The sequence below is a fragment of the Pecten maximus genome, chromosome 6 (genome assembly GCF_902652985.1).
Source record: "Pecten maximus chromosome 6, xPecMax1.1, whole genome shotgun sequence".
NCBI lineage: Eukaryota > Metazoa > Mollusca > Bivalvia > Pectinida > Pectinidae > Pecten > Pecten maximus.
This window is the reverse complement of record NC_047020.1, coordinates 12558790-12569343: the sequence shown is the minus strand read 5'-3', so window position 1 is coordinate 12569343 and position 10554 is coordinate 12558790. Positions and strand designations below refer to the sequence as shown.

Sequence of the window (10554 nt, the reverse complement as noted above, 5' to 3'; positions counted from 1 at the left end):
CAAAGTTTTCTATTTTCATTGAACATACGTATATGATTATTAAGTGTATCTAAAAACTTTAAACATACCTACAATGTTTATTCACCCAGGAACAGAAGCCTGGTAATGTACACTCTACCAACATCAAAAATATAGAATTATTGCATCATGTCGCACTTTATTCTGATGCAAATGATAACAAACATGATAAAACTAGTTACGGTGTTAAGTCATAGAATGCTCAAAATCCGTAATTTCCCTCCATTGTTATATATGCAGATGTCCGTATCCTTGTCATTCCACTTAGTAAAAATGAAAATTAGTACTTAAACATGTCTACAGTGTTACACGTCCCTATATGCCACATAAATTGATAATTTATATACAGTGGAACTTCGTTAACTCGAAGTCGACGGGACCACGAAAAAACTTCGAGTTATCCGAGTGTTCGAATTAAGCGAGTTATCGTTTTTGGTGAAAAGTTTGGTCAATATTTGTCAACATTATATAATCATTATAACTTCGCTCTGTCGCTCATCAGTTTAGCATGAAGACTGGTCAATACATGTAAATATATATGTAATGTTTCGTTATGTCACTTGTAATTTGGTGTAGTTTTGCCGATATACAGTCACGATAAAGTTTCTTTCACTTAGTCACTTCAATAACGATCTGATGTGCAAGTCATGTTTGCAAAAGGTAAACGATAAAACGGAATTCGACAAAATAACAAGTTATTAATGTCAAAACAAATAACCGTTTAAGTTTAACACAGATTGCATACAAAACGTAACAGAACCATAACCTTTTATTGGACATATATAAAATACTGTTTGATCGGCCTACTTACTTTTTATTGATAACCACGCCATTTCCATGTGTATTAGCACCGGAAGTTGGGCTGCGCATGTGCGTATAAAATGTTACTGTAACTGAGCTGGCGTTTTATCCGATTTAATAGACAGCACTGACCGTTACAGTTGTACTCTGAACACCTCGGCAGTAATTACGCTATTGTTTCAGCAGTTTAAAGATTTAATAGGCGCCGTGACTGTGTCATTTCTACACCTGTAAAAACATCAGCCGGGTAGATCTACCGGTGTGTCAGAGATTAGTTCCGCTTGAGCGAACGGGTAGATGAGTTGTTGACTATCGTGTGTACTGATATCGGCGACCGCCTTGGGAAATTACCTGATGTAAGTAAAGCAGTACTTTTTATCACCAAGACTTGTTGTTATAAGATTCAACCGACAATTTCTTTTATGAATTTATGAAACACTTATAATAGCATGTAGGTTAGTAGTGCCGATATGTTCAGTATTACAAACGGAATTTAGCTCTTAAAAAATGTCGGCGTTTGCCACCGATCGACGAAAATTATACTTCGAGTTATTCGAACATTTCAAGTAGGATTTTTATTGTTGGGACCAAATTTTTACTTCGTATTATCCGAGTTTTTCGAGTTATCCGAATTCGAATTATCCGATTTTATTTTACTAAGATAAAGAGAGAATTCGGCCGGGACCGGCGAGGTACTTCGAGTTAAGCGGGGTATTCGAGTTATCCGAGTTCGAGTTAACGAAGTTCCACTGTAGTTGTATACAAAAGAAAAAGTCGCCAAAACGCGCGAAAATGAAATATATAAAAAGTTAACCAATCCATTTGCATGAATCATCGACGTACATGTATATTGATGAAATTCATACTTGACAAATGCTAATAAAACGTTTACACCATGCAAAACCAAACAGGTTATAACTATTTTATAATAATAATCAACACAAAAGCTACTGAATTGAAGCACTATAAACAGGCATGTATCATCAATGTCCCTAATTTAAAGATATTTTCTTAGCTTCATTTTTTCCCATAGGAAAACGCATCCATTGTTTTAGGAAATTTCCACAATCTAATGACCGAGAATTGTTCCTTGATCCAAGAATGCTTTCATATAGAAAATTTTTAAGTTAAGAAACCAGTTTAGTTACGAGTAACTGAGCAAGTATTCCAACGAAGTCCGCATTGGTCTTCTACCGCCTAACGTCCAATTTTTTTTTTTTTTTTTTGTGTGTATCTATTTCATGTATAAAACGTCTTTTTCTGATAAACCATAAGGCCAAGAATTAAGATAAAAGGAAAGAAATCACTTGTCAAAATCGTTAAATTGTCGGGTATCTGTTCCTGGGATGTTTGCCTAGCAGCCTATAGCAAATACTACACGCCCCTATTACTTAGTTGATTTGTAAGACAAAAATGAGAATATTTTGACTGGAACATTCAGAAAACGATTTGTTTACACTCCGTATATGTATTTCGGTGTTTGATTATGAAATGCATAATTGATTAGGCATTCTAATTTCTAATCCTAAGAATTTCGCGAAGACTGCCGCCGTTGAGCTTCACAATCATTGCTTTTACTTGTTAATTAGATCTACCAACACCACTCTTTCCTTACGTTTACAATTATTGTTTACGAAGGCGATGCAAGCTTTTTCGGTCATTTATCCCAAGAAGTCGAAGAATGCTCGGTGTTTTCTGCCGGTTTCAATGTCTACTGCATTCACCTCGATTTCAGTACCTCCGAACGTCATACTCACAGTGTTTCCTCTTTTAAGTCCGTTTGTTATATCTGGCATGTCAATGACGATAGCTCCTAGCTTTTGACAACCTCCATCGGTGACGTAGATTGGCTCTTTTTCATCTGAGGCAAAAATTCTGATTTTCATAATCTTTTGTTTTTCGGAAACGACTACATGTCTAAATGGTTGACATGCTTGTCCTATCTTGACCAAGTCTCCTATTCTCGCATGTACCTCGAAAATATTATTACATTTTATTCCTCTGACACTGTTGATTTTGTATTCCTCCTTGTGGAAACCCTCTATGAACGTTCTTCTGCACCTAACGCCATACGTGTACTTGCAAACACGCTCCGATATAGTGGCAGGTGTGTGGCCGTTTATAACGGCACCTTTAAGGACAACTAATCCTGCATCTCCTGGGACAATTCTCCGAAGATTGGGGCATGCATTCTTTATGGCATTTTGCAGAAGTGGACACTCGGAATAACCTCCTACCATCAAGATTGCACCAACACCGGACACTTCTGGAAGTCGCAGAAGCATCTTCACTTGGCCAGTAATGTTGTCGAGAGATGTTTTAAAAAGAGATCTTGTCAGATTAGCAGACATACGAAGTTTGTCTCCACGCCATGTTACATCTCTTGAATATTTCGGATTATTTTCAATCATTTTGCCAAGGTCAGCTCCAGGATTCAACCGTTTGAATGTCTCCTGTAGGTTTATAGGAACCGTGAAAGTAACTTTGTCATCGCCTGTTGCCTGAATCGATCTCTTTTTGACCTCGAAACTTCTATACATTTCCAGCAGGTCAGGCACGCACTCTTTCCTGAAGTCTTCGAAGACTTTTGACCCCAAAAGATCAGCAAGCAGACGTTCGAACTCAAGGTCTACATTTGTTCCTCCCCAGTCTCCTCCATTAGCTTTGTATAACTCTCGAAGGGTTCCTCCAGGCTCCACCTCGTGGACAGTGATATCGATGGTTCCTCCTGTGATAGAAGATGTTTGTGACAAAAGTTAAAAAGAATGCACGACAGCTTATCAATGAATCACAAAACGTGTGGGAATGTCGACGATTCTTATGATCGGATCAATTTTACATTATTTAAAGCAGCCAGTGCAAACTGTTAAAACATTTCTAGAAGTTAGGTGATTTTATGACGTATAATTTTTGAAATGTCAATAATACCTTGGTAAGTACAAAATCTAGCTAAATACTACTCCCCGTTTTACGATGAGAAAAGTAATTAATTTCACTCAAATAAAAAATAGCTGGTTAGGAACTATCAAAACAAAATTGAACTAAATACCAGTCCTCGTTTTGCTAGGTTATTTAAGCATTGAACTGTTACCAGATGCTAGTATACAGTCGATTTAAATACGATTTGGGTGTGTTGTCGTGTCTTGCATTTCTCAAATTCGAAACTGAGACCCTGTGACAATTTTGATAGTTTCGTATCAAGAATAGCGCTTATAATAATTTTCTGTTGGCCTTATGTATTTCTACACTGACCAAATCACTGCATTGCAGTATACATACCAGGACTACAATTGGTTTACCAACGACATATCAGCAAATGCAACTCGGAATGTAAGCATATGGCGATACCATAGATATGAAAAGTTATTCTAGACGACGAGTCGATATCCTACCTCCAGCGTCCAATACCATGTATCTATATCCACTTTTGAATACCGTGAACTGGTCACTTTTCACATTTACAGGGAGATGTTTACAGTACAACGACGCAGCCTCGGGTTCCAGCGATAACTGTAATTGGTTGTTTGGTATGCCTGCCTTTTAACAAAAGTAAACGTTCTTGGATCATGTTATAGAATCAACATATAAACACTAATTGGGAATTATAATTGACTGGAATGCTTACATTAGGGCCCAGATTGAGTACTATCATTAACGTAACTAATCTAATGGCAAGAAAAAAGGCTTTTAAAACTTTGAACAAATGTGTTTTGTTCCATAATGGTAATATACAGTCATCGTGAAAGAAACTAATAACATTGTTTTCAGCTATAAAAAATAGGTGTACAGAAAATACCGTCATCGTGGAAAGAAAATAAAAGTAGTATTATTTCGCGATGCCATATCCGTTTCAATTGGAATGGTCTAAAGTTAAAATGTGCCTTTTCATACTTTAATAAAAATGCAGATTGTTTCAGTTATCCAATACTCGATATTAGGATTGCGCTGGTTCTCCATGGGTCTTTTCGTGCACCATTAGCAAAATTATCGATGTTTAAAATCATATTAAAATTATATACTGTTCAATTTTATAGCCAATACGACATACCTCTAATGCAGCCTCTCTCATAAACTGTTTTGCGGGATCGCTCCATATTGCAGGCACTGTCAGTTCCCAAATAATTTCGTCCATCCGTACGTCCGCCCCACGCAATTTACACGTGTTAATAAGATGGTCCTTCAGGTAACCAATAGCAGAGGAAAACACCTTCATGGCAGACATCGTCTTGCCATCAAGGGACTTGATATGGAATGTTCTGTTTAGTTCCTGGACAAAGGATAGATTTATCTTCTGTATTGTTGGAAGTTGCCTTATACAGTATAAATTATTCATTCGCTGTAAAGCTTTATGGAAAGTGCGATTATGAGTTGAAATAACTTTCACCTATCACTTTGTAAAATACTGCAATAAAATACAATGTATGAACAATAGGTAGAAGCTTCATACACATTGATTCTCAATTCTATTTCCATAAATTTTCCAACCCGACGTAACTTGAAAATTGTGTGAAAACTGTAATATTGAGGTTGTTGGCATTGGTAGTTTGAAATAATCGTCAAAATATGTTTAATTATTAAGACCAATAACCAAGGATTGACCTGTAGGATGTAAACCAAACCTACCTTTTGCTGATACAAGATCATCTTGAACCTCCTGAAGTAGTACCAGCCTTTGTGGAGGTTGTCATATGCTAAATCACTATATTTATCCTCTGCCTCGAAACCGAATGAATGGAAATCGCCATTCTGATCGAACAGTACACATGTCGATGTCTTAAGGGACTGGAGACAGCCTGAACCTGCCGACCACGTCACTGATGCTACATTTTGGGGACTGGACTTGAAGTCGTTTGTAGTTGAGAAGGCATATCCGGAAAATGTTGTTCCGAAATCGATGGCAGCAGACAACAGGTGAGATGTACCAGCGGCCATACTGTCGGGTATAAGACTTCCAGTGTTAATTTAATTAAAGTGAACAATACTAGTGTCATAATCCATTGATTAGTGATATGAAATATAAGGTTTGTAATAAAATATTGATTTCAAGTAAGGCTTGTAAAACATTGCCATGATTTAAGACATGATTGCACGATGTTCTAAATCTTGGGATCTGTAAATGGAAAGTTGGATAATATATCAAAATATATTAAATAAAATTCAAGCCATAAGTTTCATACCATAAATGATTAAATATGAAACACAGTTTAGAATATTTAAATGAACATTTAGAATATAAAGATAATACATAACACCCAAGATTTAGAATGTTAAAAACAGCTTATGTAAAATAAATCACAAGCTATTAGATATAAAATGAAATTGGAACGTTATACACGTCATATACAATCATAAAGATTATATATTTTCTGTAGTAGTATGCACTAGTGTCTCTTACAGTAGTATATATATGATATGAATAACATAACGATAAAGCTACGTAAAATGAAAGTGCAATACTTGTATAAACCAATTCCATATGTTACATGTACATTGTAAATATTAATATAATGGAGGTTATTGACTATAGATTTTATATGACCTTATACCCACATGTCAAAAGGAAAACAATAACACGTGAACTGGATTTATAGTGATACTGACCTCACTTCTTAGCCTAGTTATCAACTTCCTGGTGTGTCCAGGTAGTATCACATCCTAGTTAAGACGGGTATCATCAGATACTCCAGGTAGCCTGTGTGGTAGAACACATTGGAATAGAAGGGTCAATTTGACCAGAATGGAATAAGAGCGTTTTGAGACCCAGTAGCAATATGACAAAGTCACTCAGGTCGACCAAATTCTGTACTTCGTTGATTCCACGAAATTTATCACGTGATCATCAGGTATGAAAAAGTCTATTTATAGCTATATAAACCAGGTATCGAGCCAAACATGACCAGAAACTATATGTATTGTCAGAGCATGTACAAATTGGATATCTTTACGACGGGTCGTAAACTATTTTAATACTAGTGATGCAGTGTTTGTTAGGGTGCTCGGGTGACGTACACGGCTGGAAGTGTACTACGGGTCTTAATGTGAGAGGTCACGTTTTTTTTGTTTTTTGAACTCTGCGCTCTGCGAGTTTCTAATCTTAACATTTATCTATCCTCATTATATTCATATTGAACGGATTATCTGAATTTCTTTCTGTTTTGGTAGCTTGATTGAATTTAAAATGTAACGAGACATTTTTTTCAGACTGGAAAGTGTGAAAAGAAGGACTTTAAAATGACCTTGTACTGGTTTTGATATGAATCAGTCGGGTCGTCCAGCTGTAAGTCTATTCACATATTGTCCAATTTAAATGATGTAACAGTAGCGGCAACACGCTGTGACTGACAGCAATTAATTCTGACACATTCAGACCTTTTACTTCACAGCAATGCAATGCCTTATTAACCTCTCCATCACACCCGATGAATGCTGCGATTCCATAAAAACTCTTGGGACCTTTTTAACGTTATGTCTGTGAAATGCTTATTCGATACAATTTCCACATGGCTTACAATTCATTGTTTACGCAAATAGAACTCTACAATAGTATATGATATGTTTTGCAACCAGTTCGTTGGATATTTTATATTTTTGGATTTTCATCTTTTAACAATTTAGTTTGAATTTGATGTATTTCTTTCTTTTTACCTCTTACTCATCAGTTGTGGTATTTTTCGTAACATTCTTTTTTTTAATGAAAACCATGAAGTTGATTTAGCAGTCCCCTAATACCCCAGACAACATGTATATTTAAATTTTGACCAATCAGAGGCCGGGATATGGCGGCCATTTTCTTAAGATGTGACTGAGGTTACGAAAGTTACCTGTGTTTAATGATGTACCTACTTGTACATGCCAAATTTTATCAAAATCGGACAATATTTGAATTTCGACTAATCAGAGACAAAAGAATGGCGGCCATTTGGTTTGTTTTTTGTTTTGTTTTGTTTTTTTCAAATGAGGGCCGCAATATTGTTTTTATAGTGCCATACTGCCCCTATATACCAAATATCATAAAAATCGGACGATATTTAAATTTCGACCAGTCAGCAGGCGCCATTTTGTTTTTATTTATTTAAGCATTGAGGTTGATTTTTTTTTAAATTTTCATCGGGGTATGAAAAGAAGTTTGTTTGCAAACTTTGTAAGAATCCGCTTTCTAATTCAAAACATGTTTTATGTACAATTTTACAGGTTTTAATTGTCGTATTGTGACGTCACATTTTTCGCGCCATTCTCGGAATTTCTTTCATTTAAGCATTGATGTCATTTTTTTAGTTTCATCGGGGTATATATACCATTGTATGGCACTGCCACTATATAACCCTACCAATTCAGTTGCGAGTTCACCAGCTTATGAACTGCCAACTGAAATTTGAATTTGAAAATTTCAAAAAAAAAATCGCACGATAAATAAAACATCGCAGATGGTAAATATAAGCATTGAACGGCTTTCAGTTGGCATTCATAGTCAATATGAATGCCAACTGAACGCCGTTCAATGCTTAAATATTTACATTTACACTGCAGCCCCACTATATAACTTTACCAAGCCCACTTGAAGGTTACGAGTCCATAACTTCCAAATCTCTATTATGACGTCATTATTATAGAGACGTCATAATTGTAACGTCGGCGATAGCGAAAGATTGCTGTTGAAATGGCTGCTCCGTCTTTGACGATGATAATGTGTTCATTCATCGTAGAAGTCAAATTCCTGGATATAATATTTAAAAATCGTTGTCAAATGTAAATATAAGTATTGTACTACTTTCAGTTGAAAGTTATGGGCTGATGAATGCCAACTGGACAAAGGCAAATTCAACATGAAGCGCGAGCGCGCTTCATTAAATTTGCCTTTGTCCAGTTGGTATTCATCAGCCCTTAACTTCCAACTGAAAGCAGTTCAATGCTTAACTGAAACAAATTTTGTTTGCAAACTGTATGAATTCGCGTAGCGGATTCTTACAGAAGTTTGCAAACAAAATTTGTTTCATACCCCGATGAAACTAAAAAATAATTGACATCAACGCTTATAACTAATTTTTGAAAATTATTTTCTAATTTAAAACATGCTTTATGTACAATTTTACTGGTTTTAAATGTGATTTTTTTTCTCGAATCAATACGCAACGTCAATTGTCGTATTGTGACGTCACATTTTTCGCGCCATTCTCGGAATTTCTTTCATAGAAGAATGAAAAGAATTTTTCGACCAATCAGATTTGAGTATTTACCATGAAAACAAAGAAAAATAAATTATAGAAGAATGAAAAGAATTTTTCGACCAATCACATTTGAGTATTTACCATGAAAACAAAGAAAAATTAATTATACTAAATTAAAGTACATCTTGTAGCTATCTCTCCCAGCCTTTTTTTATAATTCCGTCAAATAGTAAAAGAGTTAAAGCGAATTGAATAAAATTCGAAGAAGAAACGGAGTAATCACAATAAGTCACCAAACTTCGTTATAACTAGCCCGAGTTGAGACATGACACATGGATGTTTATAATACTCAAACACAAAAACATAAATCTGCTGTTCGTATCAAAGGGACACTCACTATCTATTACTTTGCATACGATTGAGTGATAAGTTAAACAGACACCTCAAGCAAATTCAAAGTCAACGATAGTGACGTGCCCCTGTGTTCCATCCCCGTTAGCACCGTTTTGGCCTAACAAGGTATCTCTGATCTAACGGACCGTATTTCTGGTATGTTGTCTAAAAAATAGCTGCTGTTTGTGGTCATGTCTCTATGTTTCTTTGCTATTTGATTTCCAAAATTGACGCGGCCGTATGCAAATTGCGGCTAACGGTGTATTAATAATTAATCCATGCATTTTATTTCTTCCGGGTGACGATTCGAAAAAAATATATATCACAAAGAACATGATTCAATTGACGAAATAACGACAAAAATCTCGCATGTTTAGTTTTTTATGGAGGCGTTTACGCCTGCCATATTACAATCACCTACGAGTTGTGACGTCACAATCTCTCACTTTCGTTTTCGTTATATTTCCTTTCACAGTTCATTTTGTAGTTTCTTTCGGTTCATATATGATGTAGTTGAACTATATATGCATTTATGAAAACTATCAAGACTACAAATAAAGTGCTATTACATGAAAAAAGTTATATTCAGTATAAATTTTTCTTCGGCGGAAGTTTGGAATTTGAGACCTCTGGTGGTAATTTCTGTAACTAGGGGTAATGATTCGCTTAGTTCCAAGTATGAGGCACGTCATTGTAGTCCGTGATTCAAAGTAGATGATGTGCACAGAAATGTATTAACTATGCTGATAATGTTGTGAACATTTCATTTTTAATTATTATTTCCAAAATCTCGCATGTTTAGTTTTTTATGGAGGCGTTTACGCCTGCCATATTACAATCACCTACGAGTTGTGACGTCACAATCTCTCACTTTCGTTTTCGTTATATTTCCTTTCACAGTTCATTTTGTAGTTTCTTTCGGTTCATATATGATGTAGTTGAACTATATATGCATTTATGAAAACTATCAAGACTACAAATAAAGTGCTATTACATGAAAAAAGTTATATTCAGTATAAATTTTTCTTCGGCGGAAGTTTGGAATATGAGACCTCTGGTGGTAATTTCTGTAACTAGGGGTAATGATTCGCTTAGTTCCAAGTATGAGGCACGTCATTGTAGTCCGTCATTCAAAGTAGATGATGTGCACAGAAATGTATTAACTATGCTGATAATG

General features: G+C 35.5%; 1 protein-coding gene across 1 annotated transcript; it reads right to left on the bottom strand.

The window, feature by feature from the left end:
- Positions 1-2027: 2027 nt before the first annotated feature.
- Positions 2028-6652, bottom strand: LOC117329001 (heat shock 70 kDa protein 12B-like). Its single transcript, XM_033886665.1, has 5 exons — positions 6421-6652; positions 5443-5752; positions 4868-5086; positions 4212-4356; positions 2028-3547 (listed from the first exon to the last, which is right to left on the bottom strand). Exons 2-5 carry the CDS (start codon positions 5749-5751, stop codon positions 2481-2483), a joined length of 1740 nt encoding a protein of 579 aa, XP_033742556.1. The 5' UTR covers position 5752; positions 6421-6652; the 3' UTR covers positions 2028-2480.
- Positions 6653-10554: the final 3902 nt, after the last annotated feature.

Coding starts and splice junctions, on each gene's coding strand:
- LOC117329001 (XM_033886665.1), bottom strand. CDS start 5,751: ATGGCCGCTGGTACATCTCACCTGTTGTCTGCTGCCATCGATTTCGGA. Junction 5,087..5,442: donor TGATCTTGTATCAGCAAAAG/GTAGGTTTGGTT, acceptor TCCTTTGTCCAG/GAACTAAACAGAACATTCCA. Junction 4,357..4,867: donor TGAGAGAGGCTGCATTAGAG/GTATGTCGTATT, acceptor TTTTGTTAAAAG/GCAGGCATACCAAACAACCA.